The following is a 25042-nucleotide window of genomic DNA, read 5'->3' on the forward strand; positions in this document are numbered from 1 at the left end:
CGAATCCTGGACCTACAGCCTTCATCTACATGCACCCTGAAACCTGGAGCTACACCCATCATCTACATACACCCCAAAACCTGGAGCTACATACACCCCAAAACCTGGAGCTACACCCGTCATCTACATACACCTCGAATCCTGGAGCTACAGCCGTCATCTACATACACCCCGACACTGCCACCACAGGTGTCATCTACATACACCCTGAATCCTGGAGCTACACCAGTCATCTACACACCCCGAATCCTGCACCTACGGCCGTCATCTACATACACCCCGACACTGCCACCACAGGCGTCATCTACATACACCCCGAAATCTGGAGCTACACCCGTCATCTACATACACCCTGAATCCTGCACCTACACCCGTCATCTACACACCCCGAATCCTGGACCTACGGCCGTCATCTACATACACCCCGACACTGCCACCACAGGCGTCATCTACATACACCCCGAAACCTGGAGCTATAGCCGTCATCTACATACACCCCGAAACCTGGAGCTACAGCAGTCATCTACATACACCCCGAAACCTGGAGCTACAGCCGTCATCTACATACACCCCGAAACCTGGAGCTACAGCAGTCATCTACATACACCCCGAAACCTGGAGCTACAGCCGTCATCTACATACACCCTAAAACCTGGAGCTACAGCAGTCATCTACATACACCCCGAAACCTGGAGCTACAGCCGTCATCTACATACACCCTAAAACCTGGAGCTACAGCAGTCATCTACATACACCTCGAAACCTGGAGCTACAGCCGTCATCTACATACACCCCGACACTGCCACCACAGCTGTCATCTACATACATCCCGAATCCTGGACCTACACCCATCATCTACATACACCCCGACACTGCCACCACAGCCGTCATCTACATACAACCCGAATCCTTGACCTACAACAGTCATCTACATACACCCCGACACTGCCACCACAGCCGTCATCTATATACACCCAGAATCCTGGACCTACACCCGTCATCTACATACACCCCGAAACCTGGAGCTACAGAAGTCATCTACATACACCCCGACACTGCCACCATAGCCGTCATCTACATACACCCCGAATCCTGGACCTACAGCCTTCATCTACATGCACCCTGAAACCTGGAGCTACACCCATCATCTACATACACCCCAAAACCTGGAGCTACATACACCCCAAAACCTGGAGCTACAGCCGTCATCTACATACACCCCGAAATCTGGAGCTACACCCGCCATCTACATACACCCTGAATCCTGCACCTACACCCGTCATCTACATACACCTCGAATCCTGGAGCTACAGCCATCATCTACATACACCCCGACACTGCCACCACAGGTGTCATCTACATACACCCTGAATCCTGGAGCTACACCAGTCATCTACACACCCCGAATCCTGGACCTACGGCCGTCATCTACATACACCCCGACACTGCCACCACAGGCGTCATCTACATACACCCCGAAACCTGGAGCTATAGCCGTCATCTACATACACCCCGAAACCTGGAGCTACAGCCGTCATCTACATACACCCCGAAACCTGGAGCTACAGCCGTCATCTACATACACCCCGAAACCTGGAGCTACAGCCGTCATCTACATACACCCCGAAACCTGGAGCTACAGCCGTCATCTACATACACCCCGAAACCTGGAGCTACAGCAGTCATCTACATACACCCCGAAACCTGGAGCTACAGCCGTCATCTACATACGCCCCGACACTGCCACCACAGCCGTCATCTACATACACCCCGAATCCTGGAGCTACAGCCGTCATCTACATACACCCCGAAACCTGGAGCTACAGCCGTCATCTACATACACCCCAAAACCTGGAGCTACTGCCGTCATCTACATACACCCCCAAAACCTGGAGCTACAGCCATCATCTACATACACCCCCAAAACCTGGAGCTACAGCCGTCATCTGCATACACCCCCGAAACCAGGAGCTACAGCCGTCATCTGCATACACCCCCGAAACCAGGAGCTACAGCAGTCATCTGCATACACCCCCGAAACCAGGAGCTACAGCTGTCATCTACATACACCCAGAATCCTGGACCTACAGCCTTCATCTACATACACCCTGAAACCTGGAGATACAGAAGTCCTCTACATACACCCCGACACTGCCACCACAACAGTCATCTACATACACCCCGAATCCTGGACCTACATCCGTCATCTACATACACCCCGAAACCTGGAGCTACACCCGCCATCTACATACACCCAGAATCCTGGACCTACAGCCTTCATCTACATACACCCTGAAACCTGGAGATACAGAAGTCATCTACATACACCCCGACACTGCCACCACAGCCGTCATCTACATACACCCCGAATACTGGACCTACAGCAGTCATCTACATACACCCTGACACTGCCACCACAGCCGTCATCTACATACACCCCGAATCCTGGACCTACAGCCTTCATCTACATGCACCCTGAAACCTGGAGCTACACCCATCATCTACATACACCCCAAAACCTGGAGCTACATACACCCCAAAACCTGGAGCTACAGCCATCATCTACATACACCCCGAAATCTGGAGCTACACCCGCCATCTACATACACCCTGAATCCTGCACCTACACCCGTCATCTACATACACCTCGAATCCTGGAGCTACAGCCGTCATCTACATACACCCCGACACTGCCACCACAGGTGTCATCTACATACACCCTGAATCCTGGAGCTACACCAGTCATCTACACACCCCGAATCCTGCACCTACGGCCGTCATCTACATACACCCCGACACTGCCACCACAGGCGTCATCTACATACACCCCGAAATCTGGAGCTACACCCGCCATCTACATACACCCTGAATCCTGCACCTACACCCATCATCTACACACCCCGAATCCTGGACCTACGGCCGTCATCTACATACACCCCGACACTGCCACCACAGGCGTCATCTACATACACCCCGAAATCTGGAGCTATAGCCGTCATCTACATACACCCCGAAACCTGGAGCTACAGCCGTCTACATACACCCCGAAACCTGGAGCTACAGCAGTCATCTACATACACCCCGAAATCTGGAGCTACACCCGCCATCTACATACACCCTGAATCCTGCACCTACAGTACAGACTAAAAGTTTGGACACACCTTCTCATTTTTCTGTATTTTCCCGACTATGAAAATTGTACATTCACACTGAAGGCATCAAAACTATGAATTACCACATGTGGAATTATATACTTAACAAAAAAGTGTGAAACCACTGAAAATATGTCTTATATTCTAGGGTCTTCACAGTAGCCACCTTTTGCTTTGATGACTGCTTTGCACACTCTTTGCATTCTCTTGATGAGCTTCAAGAGGTAGTCACCGGAAATGGTCTTCCAGCAATCTTGAAGGAGCTCCCAGAGATGCTTAGCACTTGTTGGCCCTTTTGCCTTCACTCTGCGGTCCAGCTCACCCCAAACCATCTCGATTGGGTTCAGGTCTGGTGACTGTGGAGGCCAGGTCATCTGGCGTAGCCCCCCATCACTCTCCTTCTTGGGCAAATAGCCCTTACACAGCCTGGAGGTGTGTTTGGGGTCATTGTCCTGTTGAAAAATAAATGATGGTCCAACTGAACGCAAACCGGATGGAATAGCATGCCGCTGCAAGATGCTGTGGTAGCCATGCTGGTTCAGTATGCCTTCAATTTTGAATAAATCCCCAACAGTGTCACCAGCAAAGCCCCCCCACACCATCACACCTCCTCCTCCATGCTTCACGGTGGGAACCAGGCATGTAGAGTCCATCCGTTCACCTTTTCTGCATCGCACAAAGACACGGTGGTTGGAACCAAAGATCTCAAATTTGGACTCATCAGACCAAAGCACAGATTTCCACTGGTCTAATGTCCATTCCTTGTGTTCTTTAGCCCAAACAAGTCTCTTCTGCTTGTTGCCTGTCCTTAGCAGTGGTTTCCTAGCAGCTATTTTACCATGAAGGCCTGCTGCACAAAGTCTCCTCTTAACAGTTGTTGAAGAGATGTGACTGCTGCTAGATCTCTGTGTGGCATTGACCTGGTCTCTGATCTGAGCTGCTGTTAACCTGCGATTTCTGAGGCTGGTGACTCGGATAAACTTATCCTCAGAAGCAGAGGTGACTCTTGGTCTTCCTTTCCTGGGGCGGTCCTCATGTAAGCCAGTTTCTTTGTAGCGCTTGATGGTTTTTGCAACTGCACTTGGGGACACTTTCAAAGTTTGCCCAATTTTTCGGACTGACTGACCTTCATTTCTCAAAGTAATGATGGTCGCTCATTTTTCTTTACTTAGAATTTGTATTATGGCAAGAAAAAAGCAGCTAACAGTCTATTCAGTAGGACTATCAGCTGTGTATCCACCTGACTTCTGCACAACACAACTGATGGTCCCAACCCCATTTATAAGGCAAGAAATCCCACTTATTAAACCTGACAGGGCACACCTGTGAAGTGAAGACCATTTCCGGTGACTACCTCTTGAAGCTCATCAAGAGAATGCCAAGAGTGTGTAAAGCAGTCATGAAAGCAAAAGGTGGCTACTGTGAAGAACCTAGAATATAAGACATATTTTCAGTTGTTTCACACTTTTTTGGTAAGTATATAATTCCACATGTGGTAATTCATAGGTTTGATGCCTTCAGTGTGAATGTACAATTTTCAGTCATGAAAATACAGAAAAATCTTTAAATAAGAAGGTGTCCAAAATTTTGGTCTGTACTGTATATACACCCCAAAACCTGGAGCTGCACCCGTCGTCTACATACACCCCCGACACTGCACCCGTCGTCAACATACACCCCAGACACTGCACCCATCTACATACACCCCCGACACCTGTGTGGAGACACAAGGGTCAGCGAGTTTTCTCGTCCACTGGCATGGCCATCTTTAGAAAAACCGGGGCTCTTCCCACTGAACGCCCGCACTCCTTCCCCATGGGCAGAGCACTACTGAGACAACACAAGGTGAGGATGACCCAATGAAGTTTTACTGGAGTGTGGTACCAACAGCTATCAGCGTATAGCACATTCCCAGCAAGGATACAAGATGGTGCAAGTGGCAAAGTCTTACCCTTCCGCTGGCTCGGCAGGGATTAGAACCTCTGCGACTTCGGGGTATCCAGGGTATTACCTCATCCAGCACCACCCCACTTTTGGCATGCACCCACAGAGAGAAGGTAGCACCAAGCTTAGGAAACTGACCGAGCACAACGAGGTATGTGACCAGATTGTCCCAACCTGGGTTCTCCCAACAAATTTGTGGGCTCAGTGATGGTCAGTGGAGCAGTTCTGTAATCCACCAGCTCGAACCGTGGTCCGTAGGATTAAGTCGCATAGAATCACAAAGGTGACAGGAGCAGGCCCTTTTTATATCCCTCAGCTCCCATTTCAGGGTATTGTGTCCCACCGGATTGGGAAGGGAGGGGGTGGGAAACAATCATGGCTGTTCCCTCATTGTTGGCTAGTGAAATAAGACTGCATAATTGTCCTCCAAATGATGCAGACTAGTACACCGCAGGGGGCGGCTGCAATCCATAATCATTAGGCATTCTACAAATAAGCACCGGACAGTCTCACATGAAACAATGGTTCATGACCCTTGACTTTCTGAAGTAAGTAATATCACGTCTGGCATAAAATTAAGAATAGTTCACCCCCGCACCAGTGACCAGATTGACGCTGAGTAGTCACATTTCTCCTCCCTTCTTAATTAGACCCGGAGACTGCTGGATCCTTGTGTGGATCACTGTTGACGGGGCTGCCAGACGGGATAGGCTTCCGATTATCCTTCTCCACTTGTCTGGACAGTCTGTCGGCATTTCCATGATCTTTGCCCTTTTTATGTGAGACAGAAAAATTATAGAACTGTAAGACCAGACGCCATCTGAGTAAACGTCCGTTGTCCCGGCACGCCGGTATAACCAACTTAAAGGATTGTGATCGGTTAGGACTGAACTCCTTGCCGTAGAGGTACGACTGCAATTTTTCAGAGCCCAGACTATGGCCAAGCATTCTTTTTCTATTTCTCCCGGTTCAACAGATTTCAGGAGAGATAGGCTATCGGGTGTTCTGGACAGTCAGCCCCCAGTTGGCCGAGTACGGCTCCCAATCTGGTACCCGATGAGTCTGTTTGGACAATGAACCGGCGGCAGAAGTCAGGAGCAGTCAGGACTGGGCTTTGTGCTAGCTGGGTTTTCAACTGGAGGAATGCGGACTTGCATTCTGGGGTCCAGATGAGATTGCGGGCATATCTTTTGGTGGTGAGGTCAGTGAGGGGCTTGGCTACAGTAGTGTAATTGGGGATAAACTTTCATTAATAATTTGCGGCCTCTAAGAATGCGTGGGCCTGTGTTTTGGTTGACTGGGTGGAGCCACTGGGTAATGGCTTCTAATTTTGCAGATACTGGACAAATGCACCCACTTCCCACCCTATGTCCCAGGTATAGTACCTCGGCCATCCCCATCTGGCACTTGTCGTGTCGGATGGTAAGCTGGGATTTGGCTACTTTCTGCAGCACCTGGGACACTTGCTGAAGATGCTCTTCCCAGGTGTCACTGAAGATAGCGATGTCATCCATGTAGGCCTGGGCATACCCCTGACACCCCTCTTGTAACTGATCCACCATCCTCTGAAAGGTAACCGGGGCGTTCTTCATCCCAAATGGCATGCTGGTGAACTCACAGGACAAAAAGGGGCGATGATCGTGGACTTCTCATGAGCCTCTTTCGAGAGTGGGATCCGCCAGTATCCCTTGCCCAGATCAAGGTTAGATATAAACAGAGACCCCCCTAACCTGTCCAGTAGTTCATCCACCTGAGGCATTGGATAGGCGTCTAACAGTGACCTCATTGAGCCGCCTATAGTCCACACAGAAGTGAGTACTCTAGTCTTTCTCAAGCACCAACACCACACTGGCAGCCCATGGTCTATGGGAAGGAACTAGGACCCCTATAATCAACATGTCATCCACCTCAGTCTACATTATTGCCAACACTGGAGGCGGGTAGTCTGATTGGAGTGGCTGTCCCTGTGTTGACATGATGCTGGATCAGGGGTGTTCGACCAGGCCGACTTGTGAACAGGTGTCCATATGTTCCGAGCAGGTTTGTTCACTGCTGCTTCTGTGATGGATCAAGCCGCTCCCCCAATGGGACATCCGTTACCCCCATTCCCATATTGGAGTCCACCAATAAGTCCAGGATCTGGTCCATATTTGGGTCATCTAAAGTGGGACAACAAACTGATAAGTTGGTGACCTCCGTTTCCTCATAAGCCTTTAGCCTGTTGACACGATTGTTCACGTACACCTGCTCGATCCAGGGCTACGGTGTAGTCAGTCTCCCCGCATTTCCTGGTGATGGTGAACAGATCCACCCACATGGCTTGCAGCTTGTTTTTGTGTACTGCTACTAGTACTAGAACCTTCTGTCCACAGGTAAATTCTCGGAGTCTGGCAGCGCGGTTCTAACAGTTGTTGCCTTTCCTGAGCTACTTCTAAATTCCAGAGGGCTAAGGCCATGAGGTACCTCATCTTTTCCTTAAACTTTTAGACATAATCCAGAATGGGAAACTCTTCTGTGGGGAAGGTGCCCTCCCAACTCTCTCGTACCAGCTCCAAAAGGCGGGGAAGGTGCCCTCCCAACTCTCTCGTACCAGCTCCAAAAGGTGAGGAAGGTGCCCTCCCAACTCTCTCGTACCAGCTCCAAAAGGCGGGGAAGGTGCCCTCCCAACTCTCTCGTACCAACTCCAAAAGGCGGGGAAGGTGCCCTCCCAACTCTCTCGTACCAGCTCCAAAAGGCAGGGAAGGTGCCCTCCCAACTCTCTCATACCAGCTCCAAAAGGCCCTTGTACTTTTTAGCCATACAGCAATTCGAAGGGAGAGAACCTGGTAGAATCCTGCTGTTCCTCCGGGTAGGTGAACAGGAGCAGCTCCAGATTTTTCTCCCAGTCTCCTCCGCCTTGGACTCACCATACCGGCTAAGGAGTTGTTTGAGCCGTTCCGTTGAATCGCTCACATAACTAGTTCGTTTAAGTGTGGTACGCATGGCGCAGACTCCATGTTTTTCCCAGAGGGTCTGAATCAGCTCGCTTTGTAACTATGCCCTCTGGTCAGTCAATACCTCCTGCAGAAACCCTACTCGACTAGAGATGCCCAGTAGAGCTTGAGCCACGTGCTCCACATCTATGGATGACAGGGCAACGGCCTCCGGGTAGCAAAGTCGACCAGGGTGAGGATGAACCTCTTTCAGCAGCAGCTGGGGACAGCCAAGGAGCCCACTAAATCTATGGCAACACTCTGGAACGGTTTGCCCATCAAGGGCATGGATTGGAGCGGGGCACAACAGGGTGCTCCCCTCATCCGCTTACACACCGGACACGAGGCTCGGTATTTCTGTACCTCTTGAGTGACCCTCAGTCAAAAAAAACAAAAAAAAACACAGCAGGCGGGCCCGGGTCTTTTTGACCCCCATGTGCCCAGCTGCAGGGACGTCATGGGCCAAGCGCAAGAGTTGGGGTTGGTACTGCTGGGGAACCACGAACTGATGGACACCGGTCCAGGGTTTCTCTGGGCAGGGTGCAGGAATTTCCTGATATAAAAGAGTCCTTTCTCCCATCTATACACCTCCCCCTGATTTCTTTTCCCAGCTCAGGCAGCCATACTGCAGACAAGCTCTAGAGTGGGATCAGTGAGTTGGGCTTTCCTAAACGCCTTACTGTTAGAACCTTGTTCTTAGGTTTTTTCCTTTGCTGGTCACATGACCTTGTTGGCCTATTTAATCCTGCTCCGCCCTTCTGGCTTTGCTGGACTTCATTGTATAACTACTTTCTAGCTAGCCTGTGCTCTGTATCTAACTCTGTTAGTTTGCTTGGTCTACGGACCTCAGTGTTCTATATATTTTGTTTGTTCGTCTGTCTGCTACTATTTCTGTTAGGAGGTGTCCCATTTTCCTCCCAGTCCTTAGTACTTGTAGGGATTCCTTCCCCACATCTATAGGTCTCCGTACAGACTAGCTTAGGACTTTAGCAGGTCTGATCGCAGGATCAGGTTCCCTGTTACATCGTAGGGATTAAGCTGAGTTCTATCGTAGGGACAGATCTCCTCTCTTTCCTTAGCTCTGGTAGCAGAACATAACAGTAAGTCCAGCCTGCAAATGCTCTAAGGAAAGATTTTTCTGTTCCATCATGGTGTCGGTTCAGGATTTGGCTCATCGCCTGCAGGGACTCTCTGGAGGTGGCCGAGCTCCATCAGCACGTGAGTAACTGTCCTGGAGCACATTTCTTGGAGCCTAAGGTACGTTTGCCGGATTTATTTTTTGGTGAACACCGAGAATTTTTTTCATTTAAAAATGCTTGCTTATTGTATTTTCGTTTGAGACCCAAGTCCTCTGGGGATGAATCCCAGCGCATAGGGTTTATAATGTCACTTTTGCGCAAAGAGCCTCAGGAGTGGGCCTTTTCTTTGCAACCTAGTGATACATGCTTCAGATCAGTGGATAGTTTTTTTTTCTGCTTTGGGACTATTATATGATGATCCTGACCGTGTCGCATCAGCTGAGACTGAGTTAAGACGTTTGAGACAGGGATCAGGTAATGTGGAAAAATATTGTACTCATTTCCGTCGATGGTCTATTCAAACAGGGTGGAACGATTCTGCTCTGAAGAGTCTGTTTCTTGCTGGGCTCAGTGAAAGGGTTAAAGACCTGCTAATTGCTTATCCTACACCTGAAGATTTGCAACAGGCTATGCAATTAGCTATACGGGTGGATAGGAGACTGCGTGCAAGGGTTAATGAGAGCAAATCCTCTGCTATGTCAGTTTCTGGTTATGAGAATGTGTGTACTAACAGTGGTGAACCGATGGAGATTGGATCGGTGGCACCTCGCTCTCAAGAAAAGGACCGTAGATTTTCTGAAGGCTTGTGTTTCTATTGCGGAATATCTGGTCATTTAATTAAAGACTGAGCTTCGTATGAAGAAAGAAAAAAAAAAAAAAAAAAGGGCAGTCATGCCCGTATTGCCTGTTTAAATTCCAAGGGTGTATTTTTAGCTGCCTCCACTATTGCTCAGGAAAAATTAATGGAATTTCGGGTGTTTGTGGATTGTGGGTCTACTCTGAATGTAATTGATGGGGGATTCTTGGAAAGACTCAATTTAAAACCCGAACCTTTATCATCCCCCATTGCTGTGGTTTCTGTGGATGGTTCCCCTTTGAAGAATATTACTCTCACTATTAATGTTGTTCACCATGAGAATTTGGATTTGGTAGTATTGAATAACTTGCCTTCTCCAGTAATATTGGGATTGCCCTGGTTAAAATTTCACAATCCTGTACTGGATTGGTCTACCAGTGAAATTAAATCCTGGAGCCATAAATGTTATGACAAGTGTTGTAACGGGCGTATTGCAGTTTTGGATAGGGGAGAATTGCCTGTTCCTATTCAGGATTTTTGGAGAGTTTTTTCTGAGAAGGAATCGCAGGTTTTGCCTCCCCATAGAGACTATGATTGCTCTACTGAATTTGTCCCTGGAGCGACTCTTCCTAAAAGTCGTTTATTTAACCTTACTATTCCTGAGAGGAAGGCTTTGGAGGAATACATACAGACAAGCTTGGCCGCCGGTCACATTAGGCCCTCTAAGTCTCCTGTGGCGGTTGGAATTTTTTTTGTAAAAAAAAAGGACGGCGGTTTACGTCCTTGTCTGGATTTTCGTGAGATTAACAAAATTACGGTACGCAATCCTTACCCACTGCCATTGATTCCTGATCTGTTTAACCAGTTAATGGGGGCCAAGTGGTTCTCTAAAATTGACCTTAAGGGGGCATACAATCTGTTGCGCATGAAGGAGGGTGATGAATGGAAGACTGCTTTTAACACTCCTGTGGGTCATTTTGAGAATCTGGTGATGCCTTTTGGTCTTACTAATGCTCCTGCATTTTTTCAGAATCTGATTAATGACATCCTTAGACCTTTGATCGGCAAAAATGTGGTTGTGTATTTGGATGACATTTTGATTTATTCGCCGGATCTGGAGTCTCATTGGCGGAGCGTACGTGAGGTATTACAGTTATTAATGGACAATTCGCTTTTTGCTAAGCTGGAGAAATGTGAGTTCGCTGTACAGAGAATTAGTTTTTTGGGCTACATTATCTCCAGCAAAGGTTTTGAGATGGATCCGGTTAAGGTTCAGGCTGTGCAGGAATGGCCTAGGCCTATTGGTTTGAAATCGATACAGAGGTTTTTGGGTTTCGCCAATTACTATAGAAAATTCATAAAAAAATTTTCTAGTATTGTCAAACCTCTGACTGATCTCACCAGGAAAGGTGCTGATGCGGTTCAGTGGTCTTCTGAGGCCATTGAAGCTTTCGTGTATCTCAAGGAGAGGTTCACCTCTGCTCCCATCCTTATGCAGCCTGATGTTACTAGGCCGTTTTTGGTTGAGGTTGATGCTTCCTCTGTGGGGGTTGGCGCAGTATTGTCTCAGGATAACGGGGATGGGTTACATCCCTGTGCCTTTTTTTCAAAAAAATTTTCGGAGACTGAATTGAATTACGATATTGGTAATCGGGAATTATTGGCTATTAAACTCGCATTTGAACACTGGCGCCACTTCTTGGAAGGTGCGGAATTTCCCGTTCAGGTTCTTACGGATCATAAAAATCTGATATATCTTGATGCTGCCAAGCGCCTGAATGCCCGTCAGGCTAGGTGGGCACTGTTTTTCTCGCGGTTTAATTTCTCCGTTACTTACATCCCTGGTACTAAGAATGTTAAGGCGGATGCCTTGTCTCGCAGTTTTTCTCCCATAGTCGGTGCTGAGAAAGAGGAGAACATTTTACAAGAAGGTGTTGTGATAGCTGCTTTGGACTCCGTTTTGGAAAATGAGATTCTTAAAGCTCAGGAGAATGCCCCATCTAACACTCCTCATGGGAGGTTGTTTGTGCCTGGGACCTTTAGGAGAGATTTGTTTGTTGAGTGTCACGAATCTCGGTTGGCAGGTCATCCCGGAATCTCTGAGACCAAGAGACTGGTGGGTCGCAGTTTTTGGTGGCCTGGATGGCAGAAGGAAGTCATTAAGTGGGTGCGTCAATGTACTGTATGTGCTAGATCTAAGTCCTCACATACTCCTGCTGCGGGGTTGCTTTGTCCTTTGGAGGTTCCCAGTGCTCCTTGGACACATTTGGCTATGGACTTTATAACTGACCTTCCCCCCTCTGAGGGTTTTACTGTCATCTGGGTGGTCGTGGACCGTTTTAGCAAGATGTGTCACTTGGTTCCCTTCGTCAAACTGCCCTGCGCTAAAACTCTCGCTAAGGCCTTTGTCAAGGAAATTGTCAGACTTCATGGCGTTCCTACTGACATTGTTTCTGATAGGGGTCCTCAGTTCGTGGCTCGTTTTTGGCGTGCCTTTTGTGACAGGTTGGGAGTTCATTTGTCGTTCTCGTCCGGATATCATCCTGAATCTAATGGCCAGACAGAAAGGAAAAACCAGGATGTTGAGCAGTTCTTGCGTTGTTTTGTGGCAGACAATCAAGAGGGGTGGTCTGAGTTTCTGCCACTTGCCGAATTTGCTCTGAACAATCATACATCTTCTTCTGCTGGTTGTTCGCCTTTTTTTTGTTGTTCTGGGAGACATCCGTCGTTTGGGTCGTTCTCCAAGTTGGGATCTGCCGTGCCTGAGGAGGAGAATTTTTCCGGTGATTTGGAGAGAGTTTGGACGGATGTGCGTGGTAATCTTCAGGAGGCCAACAGAAAATCTAAAGACTACTTTGATAGGAAACGACAGGAGGTTTTGTTCGCTGTTGGTGACATGGTTTGGTTGTCCTCTAGGAATCTGCGGTTGAGGATTCCTTCTAAGAAATTGGGTCCCAAGTTTGTAGGGCCCTTTAAGGTGCTTCAGGTTGTCAACCAATCTGCTGTTAGGTTGGAGGTTCCTACCTCCTGGAGAATTAATCCGGTCTTTCATGTCTCTCTGTTAAAAAAAGCTGTTGTGTCGGATGGTGACGCCTCTGCCTCTGTTCCTCCGGTGGTGGAGGACGGGGAATATGAAATTTCTCGCATCCTTAACTCTAGACGGTATAGAGGTAGTTTGCAGTATCTTGTGGCCTGGAAAGGTTTCGGACCCGAGGATAACTCTTGGGTGAGGTCGGATGATGTTTCCGCGTCCAGACTTATCAGAGCGTTTCACAGGAGATTTCCTGATAAGCCTGGTCCTAGGGGATCCGGAGGATCCTCTTAGAAGGGGGGGTACTGTCAGAACCTTGTTCTTAGGTTTTTTCCTTTGCTGGTCACATGACCTTGTTGGCCTATTTAATCCTGCTCCGCCCTTCTGGCTTTGCTGGACTTCATTGTTTAACTACTTTCTAGCTAGCCTGTGCTCTGTATCTAACTCTGTTAGTTTGCTTGGTCTACGGACCTCTATGTTCTATATATTTTGTTTGTTCGTCTGTCTGCTACTATTTCTGTTAGGAGGTGTCCCATTTTCCTCCCAGTCCTTAGTACTTGTAGGGATTCCTTCCCCACATCTATAGGTCTCCGTACAGACTAGCTTAGGACTTTAGCAGGTCTGATCGCAGGATCAGGTCCCCTGTTACATCGTAGGGATTAAGCTGAGTTCTATCGTAGGGACAGATCTCTCTTTCCTTAGCTCTGGTAGCAGAACGTAACACTTACGATCTATCTCTTCCCAGTCAATGGCCACAGTCTGATCGGGGTACTCACTGTCACCGGCTCAGAGGAGGAGGATAGAGGCTTGGAATGTGGGTGATCCTCTGATGGGGTGGTAGAAGGATCCACATCAGGGTGTTGCTTGGCTTTGTTGAGAGTGAGGATTGTGACAAATTGGTTGGACAGCCATTGTCTTAGGTCATTCCCCAAAATAATAGGTGTGGGGAGGCAGTCCATGAGCCCCAGTTCGACCTCTCCCTGGTCGGTCTCCCAGTCCAACTGCACACGTGCCAGAGGGATGTCCGAGTGCTGACCCCAGCCAGGAAGATGGTCACTTGGCAGCCTGGTAAATGGTGATCTGGGGGGGACAATATCTGGGCTGACTAGGGTGATGGAAGAACCAGTGTTCCGAAGTCTCCAGACACAGGTCTCCGGCCCTGGAGACAATCTTTGGCCATGTGTCCAAGGCGCCCACACGTATACCAGTGCTGTGGGCTGCACAAATCACTGGCCCGGTTAGTAAACCTTTGTCCTGGTGGGGTTTTTGCTGGGTAGCAGGATAGTCCTGCTCGAATGGCTGGTGGCCGCTAGAGGCACTGGTTGACAGGTCTCTTGGAATCAGTGGGCATATTGAGTCTCCGGCAGGCTCGATTGGCCGACTAGTTTACAGCCAATCAGGCTACTTGGTCTGGGATGTCGGGCTTCTGGTCAGCTACCCACTCAAGTATTTCTGGGGCCATCTTCTCCATAAGTTGCTAGAGCACAATCATGTCCCGGAGGGCAGCAGCAGAGTGACCATCGAGCCAGCGGTTGCAGCGTCAGAGTTGACTGCCAAATTCTACATAGGAGGCCCCCTGGCAAGACAAAGTCCAGACCTTGGTGCAATATCTCTCAGGGGTGATGGTAAAAAAGGGCCAGCAGGGTGTCCTTAATAGTCAGTTCAGGCAGTCTAGAGGCCCAAGCGACAGGACAGCATCCTGGGCCCAGGCAGTCAAACTGGTCCACAGGTATTTAGCCCAATCAGCTGTGGGCATCTGGTGCATCAGAGTCTCAAAACTTTGCAAGTGTTCATCAACCTCGGTGATGGACTCATTAAATACTGGCACATCTCTGTAAAGGAGAAATCCTTGGTTGTGGACCATCATAGGGGTAGGAATACTGGTATTCCCAAAACTGATTCCATAACACATGTCCTCTCCCCGATTAAGGCTCCAGGACCTTATGCGACCAACAACTGCTGGATTCGAGCTGCTTGGAACTGGGTTGTTGATTCCAGACTGCCACCGGGTCCTTGCTCTGACAAACCGTTTAATTTCTCTGGGTCAACCTCGGCGGGGTTTTCGTCATCCTCCATGTTCTGGGCATCCCAACAGATAAATTCCTGGATCAAATCTGACCGAGTGTCGGTGGCCCGGTATTCAATCTGTCGAAGCTGGCACAGCAACTGTAGTTGCAGTTTCTGGTTGCGGTTATACATCCCCTCCGGTCATCTTCCCAAGTCCGAGCTGGTGGGGCTGGACATGGTAGCATCCGAAACCTGCTGTGTATGCGTCATCTATGGTCTGCTGCGTCTGTCTATATGCCTCCCTGGTTGTGGAGCCCTTGGACGGTGTCTACGAACACCAGTCTCCTGCAGCTCCCCCGAATCCGCCGGGCTGAGTAGTATCCCACCGCTGACACCAAGTGTGGAGACCCGAGGATCAGTGGATGCTCTCATCCGCTGGCCCGGCTGTATTTAGAAAGACAGCATGGACCAGGGCTCATACCACTGAACACCCGCTCTCCTTCCCTGTGGGCATAATACTACTCAGACAACACAGGGTGAGGGCACCGCACTCGGTCATCCAATAAAGTATTACTGAACAGTCAACAATATATAGTAACTTCCCAGCAAGCATGCAAGATGATGCAAGTAGCAGAGTCTCACCCTTCCGCTGGCTCACTGGGATTAGTACCTCCACGACGTGGGGCATTCAGGCCCGCAGGGGGCTGACGCAGGCCCAGCGCACCCGCAGGGGGCTGACGCAGGCCCAGCGCACCCGCAGGGGGCTGACGCAATCCGTAATCAGCAGGTATTCCACAAGTTAGCATAGAAAAGCGGCACCGGAGAATCGGACATGAAACAATGGCTCGTGTCCCTTGACTAAAAAAAGGAATAGCCCTAACACCCATCGCCTGCATTTACCCCCCGACACTGCCCCTCCACCCACCCCGGTCATCTGCATACACCCCCCACCAACGCCCCTACACCCCCCGTCGTCTGCATACACCCCCCCCACCAACGCCCCTACACCCCCGTCGTCTGCATACACCCCCCCAACAATGCCCCTACACCCCCGTCGTCTGCATACACCCCCCCACCAACGCCCCTACACCCCCCGTCGTCTGCATACATCCCCCCCAACAATGCCCCTACACCCCCGTCGTCTGCATACACCCCCCCGTCTGCATACACCCCCCCAACGCCCCTACACCCCTGTTGTCTGCATATACCCCCCCCCCACCAACAACGCCCCTACAACCAGACATCCACAAATTTAAATTAATTTTATGCAATACCAACACAAAGTGGCAAGTAGGTGTGAACTGTATGAAGACAGAGCTGTGAATCAGAGGGAAGAGGCGGGGATTGAGGGAAACCAAGCAGGTGGGAAGGTATTTCAATGTTTGGCTGCGCCTGTACTTTGTTTTAAGAGTCATTCTGTACTGATAAGAGCCCCCGGCATCATACGGTCCCCTCCGTCACGCAGCCCCCCCCCCCCCCCCCGGCATCATACGGTCCCCCTCCGTCACGCAGCCCCCCCCCCCCCCCCCCCGGCATCATACGGTCCCCTCCGTCACGCAGCTCCCCCCACCCCCCCCCCGGCATCATACGGTCCCCTCCGTCACGCAGCTCCCCCCCCCCCCCGGCATCATACGGTCCCCTCCGTCACGCAGCTCCCCCCCCCCCCACCGGCATCATACGGTCCCCTCCGTCACGCAGCTCCACCCCCCCCCCCGGCATCATACGGTCCCCTCCGTCACGCAGCTTCCCCCCCCCCCCGGCATCATACGGTCCCCTCCGTCACGCAGCTCCCCCCGGCATCATACGGTCCCCTCAGTCACGCAGCTCCCCCCCCCCCCCGGCATCATACGGTCCCCTCCGTCACGCAGCTCCCCCCCCCCCACCGGCATCATACGGTCCCCTCCGTCACGCAGCTCCCCCCGGCATCATACGGTCCCCTCCGTCACGCAGCTCCCCCCGGCATCATACGGTCCCCTCAGTCACGCAGCTCCCCCCCCCCCCCCCCCCCGGCATCATATGGTCCCCCCGTCGCGGGGCCACCCCTCGGCATCATACGATCCCCCCGCACCGGAGCCCCCCTCCGGCATCATACGGTCCCCCCGTACCGGAGCGGCCCCCCCCCCCCCCAGCATCAAACGGTCCCCCCGTAACGGAGCCCCCCCGGCATCATACGGTCCCCCCGTACCGGAGCCCCCCCCGGCATCATACAGGTTCACAGCTGAACAGCGGAGACCCCTGAGGGGATCGATGAGGAGAGACGGATTTACCTTCCAGTCAGCGTCGGCTGCAGAGAGAAAGGAGTCCGCGGATTCCTGCAGTCAGAAGAGAAACAACCGAGATCACAGAAAACCAAAGGAAATGTGCAATATCTGGACAGAAAAAAGGGAGCAGGCGAGGCGGCGGAGGGGCGAGGCCGGGGCAGCTAGGCCGGGGCGAGGCCGGAGCAGCTAGGCCCGGGCGAGGCCGGAGCAGCTAGGCCCGGGCGAGGCCGGAGCAGCTAGGCCCGGGCGAGGCCGGAGCAGCTAGGCCCGGGCGAGGCCGGAGCAGCTAGGCCCGGGCGAGGCCGGAGCAGCTAGGCCCGGGCGAGGCCGGAGCAGCTAGGCCCGGGCGAGGCCGGAGCAGCTAGGCCCGGGCGAGGCCGGAGCAGCTAGGCCCGGGCGAGGCCGGAGCAGCTAGGCCCGGGCGGCGGAGGAGCGAGGCCGGAGCAGCTAGGCCGGGGCGGCGGAGGGAGCAGGCCAGGGCGGCGGAGGGGCGAGGCCGGGAGCAGCTAGGCCGGGGGGGGCGAGGCCGGGAGCAGCTAGGCGGGGGGGGGGGGGGAGGCGAGGCCGGGAGCAGCTAAGCGGGGGGGGGCGAGGCCGGGAGCAGCTAAGCCGGGGGGGGGCAAGGCCGGGAGCAGCTAGGCCGTGGGGGGGGGCGAGGCCGGGAGCAGCTAGGCCGGGGGGGGGCGAGGCCGGGAGCAGCTAGGCCGGGGGGGGGGGCGAGGCCGGGAGCAGCTAGGCCGGGGGGGGGGCGAGGCCGGGAGCAGCTAGGCCGGGGGGGGGGCGAGGCCGGGAGCAGCTAGGCCGGGGGGGGGCGAGGCCGGGAGCAGCTAGGCCGGGGGGGGGCGAGGCCGGGAGCAGCTAGGCCGGGGGGGGGCGAGGCCGGGAGCAGCTAGGCCGGGGGGGGGCGAGGCCGGGAGCAGCTAGGCCGGGGGGGGGCGAGGCCGGGAGCAGCTAGGCCGGGGGGGGCGAGGCCGGGAGCAGCTAGGCCGGGGGGGGGCGAGGCCGGGAGCAGCTAGGCCGGGGGGGGGCGAGGCCGGGAGCAGCTAGGCCGGGGGGGGGGCGAGGCCGGGAGCAGCTAGGCCGGGGGGGCGGAGGGGACGAGGCCGGGGCGGTGGGAGATATGTGATCTGGTGTAGTTTGGTCTGTGAAGGCATCTGGTGGGGACACTGAGGTCGGGGTCCTTTGTAGCATTTGGGGCGGCGGCCCCCTGAGCGCTCGGCGTGTGATATGGGTGCAGGTGAGAACCGGTGCAGCAGCAGCGGTGGGCGACACTCACCATCTCGGTGTCCTGTCCTCTCAGTAGAGGCTTCTCTTCAGGAAACCGGAGTTCACTCATTCCAGAAAGGCCGAATTCTGGCAGCAGCAGCGAACCTGAAAATCATCAGATCTGGTGACACTTCTGTCCCAGCTCCTGCAGGCAGCGCCGGCGAAATAACCACCACGGCCCACTGTGCATGAACGGAGGACTCCCCCCCCCCCCCACCCCACCCGGGCCGAGCCAGGAATGGGGGTGCTCACCCCCCCCCCCCCCCAGCAAGGAATGGGGGCTATCCCCCCCCCCGCCGGGGCCGAGCCAGGAAGGAGGTGTTGGCCATTCAGCGTTATCGCGGTGGTGTGAGAGCAGTGACCGGGGGGCGCAGGCTGCTGACTCAGCTCCATGTCATCACCAGAAGTGTCAGATAAGTGAGTGGAGCCGGTGCCGGCGTCATCAGCATCATCAACAGCATCTGCAGGGACCACCGCTCTCTACACAGCCCATCCCGGACCACCACAGGCGCCGCACACTCACCTCTCTCCTCCCCGTGCCACAGGGAGAGCAGGGAGGAAAACATCTCCGGCAGCCGCAGCATCAGTACTCCACCCCCCACATCCAGAGCCAGGACTCCTCCTCACCGGCACATCCCCCAGCACCCAGCCAGCCAGAGGCACCGGACCACTACCCCTAAATATCCCACATCAGCCCCCGGACCACTACCCCTAATATCCCACATCAGCCCCCGGACCACTACCCCAAATATCCCACATCAGCCCCCGGACCACTACCCCAAATATCCCACATCAGCCCCCGGACCACTACCCCAAATATCCCACAGCAGCCACAAGACCACTACCCCCAATACCCCACATCAGCCCCCGGACCACTACCCCCAATGTCCCCACATCAGCCACAGGACCACTACCCCCAATATCCCCTCATCAGCCACAAGACCACTACCCCCAATGTCTCCACTTCAGCCCCAGGACCACTACCCCCAATATCTCCACTTCAGCCCCAGGACCACTACCCCCAAATCGGCCCCACATCAGCCCCAGGACCACTACCCCCAATATCCCCACATCAGCCACCGGACCACTACCCCCAATATCCCCACATCAGCCACGGGACCACTACCCCCAATATCCCCACATCAGCCACGGGACCACTACCCCCAATATCCCCACATCAGCCACGGGACCACTACCCCCAATATCTCCACATCAGCCCCCGGACCACTACCCCAAATATCCCCACATCAGCCACCGGACCACTACCCCAAATATCCCCACATCAGCCACCGGACCACTGCCCCAAATATCCCCACATCAGCCCCCGGACCACTCCCCCAAATATCCCCACATCAGCCCCCGGACCACTCCCCCAATATCCCCACATCAGCCCCCGGACCACTCCCCCCAATATCCCCACATCAGCCCCCGGACCACTCCCCCCAATATCCCCACATCAGCCCCCGGACCACTCCCCCCAATATCCCCACATCAGCCCCCGGACCACTCCCCCCAATATCCCCACATCAGCCCCCGGACCACTACCCCCAATATCCCCACATCAGCCCCCGGACCACTCCCCCCCAATATCCCCACATCAACCACCGGACCACTACCCCAAATATCCCCACATCAACCACCGGACCACTACCCCAAATATCCCCACATCAACCACCGGACCACTCCCCCCAATATCCCCACATCAGCCCCTGGACCACTCCCCCCAATATCCCCACATCAGCCCCCGGACCACTCCCCCCCAATATCCCCACATCAACCACCGGACCACTACCCCAAATATCCCCACATCAGCCCCAGGACCACTCCCCCCAATATCCCATCAGCCCCCGGACCACTACCCCCAATATCCCCACATCAGCCCCCGGACCACTACCCCCAATATCCCATCAGCCACAGGACCACTACCCCCAATATCCCATCAGCCACAGGACCACTACCCCCAATATCCCATCAGCCACAGGACCACTACCCCCAATATCCCATCAGCCACAGGACCACTACCCCAAATACCCCCACATCAGCCACAGGACCACTACCCCCAATATCCCATCAGCCACAGGACCACTACCCCCAATATCCCCACATCAGCCACAGGACCACTACCCCCAATATCCCCACATCAGCCCCCGGACCACTACCCCCAATATCCCATCAGCCACAGGACCACTACCCCCAATATCCCATCAGCCACAGGACCACTACCCCCAATATCCCATCAGCCCCCGGACCACTACCCCAAATACCCCCACATCAGCCCCCGGACCACTACCCCAAATACCCCCACATCAGCCCCCGGACCACTACCACTGGTTTCCTCCCTGTATCCCGGTTGCTGTGACGTCACTAGTCTCTCCATCAGCAGACACCGGCTCCTGAATAATCACAGCCGAGACCAGAACCGGAGAAATAACGGCCCCGAGGACCGGGCACAGCCCGCACTCACCGCCCCCCGACACCGACCACAGCCCGCACTCACCGCCCCCCGACACCGGCCACAGCCCGCACTCACCGCCCCCCGACACCGACCACAGCCCGCACTCACCGCCCCCCGACACCGACCATAGCCCGCACTCACCGCCCCCCGACACAGCCCGCACTCACCGCCCCCCGACACCGACCACAGCCCGCACTCACCGCCCCCCGACACAGCCCGCACTCACCGCCCCCCGACACCGACCACAGCCCGCACTCACCGCCCCCCGACACCGACCACAGCCCGCACTCACCGCCCCCCGACACCGACCACAGCCCGCACTCACCGCCCCCCGACACAGCCCGCACTCACCGCCCCCCGACACAGCCCGCACTCACCGCCCCCCGACACCGACCACAGCCCGCACTCACCGCCCCCCGACACAGCCCGCACTCACCGCCCCCCGACACAGCCCGCACTCACCGCCCCCCGACACAGCCCGCACTCACCGCCCCCCGACACCGACCACAGCCCGCACTCACCGCCCCCCGACACAGCCCGCACTCACCGCCCCCCGACACAGCCCGCACTCACCGCCCCCCGACACCGGCCACAGCCCGCACTCACCGCCCCCCGACACCGACCACAGCCCGCACTCACCGCCCCCCGACACAGCCCGCACTCACCGCCCCCCGACACCGACCACAGCCCGCACTCACCGCCCCCCGACACCGACCACAGCCCGCACTCACCGCCCCCCGACACAGCCCGCACTCACCGCCCCCCGACACCGACCACAGCCCGCACTCACCGCCCCCCGACACAGCCCGCACTCACCGCCCCCCGACACCGACCACAGCCCGCACTCACCGCCCCCCGACACCGACCACAGCCCGCACTCACCGCCCCCCGACACAGCCCGCACTCACCGCCCCCCGACACAGCCCGCACTCACCGCTCCGGTGTCTCCTTCTCACACCGCGGCCTCCGAGAGATGCGCAGAACCGACAGTCAGGGGGCGGAGCCGCCGCGCTGAAATACTCTGTGCTGCGGGGACTCTGCGCCTCCACCGTTGACAATATAATACTATATACAGGGGGAGATAACACACAGGTATATACTATATACAGGAGAGATAACACACAGGTATATACTATATACAGGGGAGATAACACACAGGTATATACTATATACAGGAGAGATAACACACAGGTATATACTATATACAGGAGAGATAACACACAGGTATATACTATACACAGGGGGAGATAACACACAGGTATATACTATATACAGGGGGAGATAATACACAGGTATATACTATATACAGGAGAGATAACACACAGGTATATACTATATACAGGGGAGATAACACACAGGTATATACTATATACAGGGGAGATAACACACAGGTATATACTATATACAGGAGGAGATAACACACAGGTATATACTATATACAGGAGGAGATAACACACAGGTATATACTATATACAGGAGGAGATAACACACAGGTATATACTATATACAGGAGGAGATAACACACAGGTATATACTATATACAGGAGAGATAACACAGGTATATACTATATACAGGAGGAGATAACACACAGGTATATACTATATACAGGAGGAGATAACACACAGGTATATACTATATACAGGGGGAGATAACACACAGGTATATACTATATACAGGAGGAGATAACACACAGGTATATACTATATACAGGGGAGATAACACAGGTATATACTATATACAGGAGGAGATAACACACAGGTATATACTATATACAGGAGGAGATAACACACAGGTATATACTATATACAGGGGGAGATAACACACAGGTATATACTATATACAGGAGAGATAACACACAGGTATATACTATATACAGGGGGAGATAACACACAGGTATATACTATATACAGGAGGAGATAACACACAGGTATATACTATATACAGGGGGAGATAACACACAGGTATATACTATATACAGGAGAGATAACACAGGAATATACTATATACAGGGAGAGATAACACACAGGTATATACTATATACAGGAGAGATAACACACAGGTATATACTATATACAGGGGGAGATAACACACAGGTATATACTATATACAGGAGGAGATAACACACAGGTATATACTATATACAGGAGAGATAACACATGTATATACTATATACAGGAGGAGATAACACACAGGTATATACTATATACAGGAGGAGATAACACACAGGTATATACTATATACAGGGGGAGATAACACACAGGTATATACTATATACAGGGGGAGATAACACACAGGTATATACTATATACAGGGGGAGATAACACACAGGTATATACTATATACAGGGGAGATAACACAGGTATATACTATATACAGGGGGGATAACACACAGGTATATACTATATACAGGAGGAGAAAACACACAGGTATATACTATATACAGGGGGAGATAACACACAGGTATATACTATATACAGGAGGAGAAAACACACAGGTATATACTATATACAGGGGGAGATAACACACAGGTATATACTATATACAGGGGGAGATAACACACAGGTATATACTATATACAGGGGGAGATAACACAGGTATATACTATATACAGGGGGAGATAACACAGGTATATACTATATACAGGAGGAGATAACACACAGGTATATACTATATACAGGGGGGATAACACACAGGTATATACAGGGGGAGATAACACAGGTATATACTATATACAGGGGGAGATAACACAGGTATATACTATATACAGGGGGAGATAACACAGGTATATACTATATACAGGGGGGATAACACACAGGTATATACTATATACAGGAGGAGATAACACACAGGTATATACTATATACAGGAGGAGATAACACACAGGTATATACTATATACAGGAGGAGATAACACACAGGTATATACTATATACAGGAGAGATAACACACAGGTATATACTATATACAGGGGGAGATAACACACAGGTATATACTATATACAGGAGAGATAACACACAGGTATATACTATATACAGGGGGAGATAACACACAGGTATATACTATATACAGGAGGAGATAACACACAGGTATATACTATATACAGGAGAGATAACACAGGTATATACTATATACAGGAGGAGATAACACACAGGTATATACTATATACAGGGGGAGATAACACACAGGTATATACTATATACAGGAGAGATAACACACAGGTATATACTATATACAGGGGGAGATAACACACAGGTATATACTATATACAGGGGGAGATAACACACAGGTATATACTATATACAGGAGGAGATAACACACAGGTATATACTATATACAGGAGAGATAACACACAGGTATATACTATATACAGGAGAGATAACACACAGGTATATACTATATACAGGGGGAGATAACACACAGGTATATACTATATACAGGAGAGATAACACACAGGTATAATACTATATACAGAGGGAGATAACACACAGGTATATACTATATACAGGGGGAGATAACACACAGGTATATACTATATACAGGGGGAGATAACACACAGGTATATACTATATACAGGGGGAGATAACACACAGGTATATACTATATACAGGAGGAGATAACACACAGGTATATACTATATACAGGAGGAGATAACACACAGGTATATACTATATACAGGAGGAGATAACACACAGGTATATACTATATACAGGAGGAGATAACACACAGGTATATACTATATACAGGGGAGATAACACACAGGTATATACTATATACAGGGGAGATAACACACAGGTATATACTATATACAGGAGGAGATAACACACAGGTATATACTATATACAGGAGGAGATAACACACAGGTATATACTATATACAGGAGGAGATAACACACAGGTATATACTATATACAGGAGGAGATAACACACAGGTATATACTATATACAGGGGGAGATAACACACAGGTATATACTATATACAGGAGGAGATAACACACAGGTATATACTATATACAGGAGGAGATAACACACAGGTATATACTATATACAGGGGGAGATAACACACAGGTATATACTATATAC

General features: G+C 52.2%; 1 protein-coding gene across 6 annotated transcripts in view; it reads right to left on the reverse strand.

The window, feature by feature from the left end:
* Positions 1–22013, reverse strand: part of LOC141246974 (protein NDRG4-B-like) — a 71502-nt gene extending 49489 nt beyond the window's left edge. For 2 of the 6 annotated variants that reach the window (XR_012310492.1, XM_073669175.1), the window contains exons 1-3: positions 19032–19177; positions 18519–18613; positions 17249–17293 (exon numbers count right to left, since the gene is read on the reverse strand). Coding sequence is in view for 5 of the 6 variants with exons in the window: in XM_073669175.1 (XP_073525276.1) it covers positions 17249–17293; positions 18519–18613; positions 19032–19092 (201 nt within the window). In the remaining variant the exon portion in view is untranslated. Of the gene's footprint in view, positions 1–17248; positions 17294–18518; positions 18614–19031; positions 19178–20972; positions 20997–21104; positions 21127–21897 lie in introns of those variants that run through there. The other 4 variants (XM_073669177.1, XM_073669179.1, XM_073669178.1 and 1 more) reach the window with 4 other exon arrangements.
* Between the last annotated feature and the right edge of the window lie 3029 nt (positions 22014–25042).

Source organism: Phyllobates terribilis, unplaced genomic scaffold (assembly GCF_046119375.1).
Source record: "Phyllobates terribilis strain yellow unplaced genomic scaffold, ASM4611937v1 Scaffold_2717__1_contigs__length_111224, whole genome shotgun sequence".
Classification (NCBI taxonomy): domain Eukaryota; kingdom Metazoa; phylum Chordata; class Amphibia; order Anura; family Dendrobatidae; genus Phyllobates; species Phyllobates terribilis.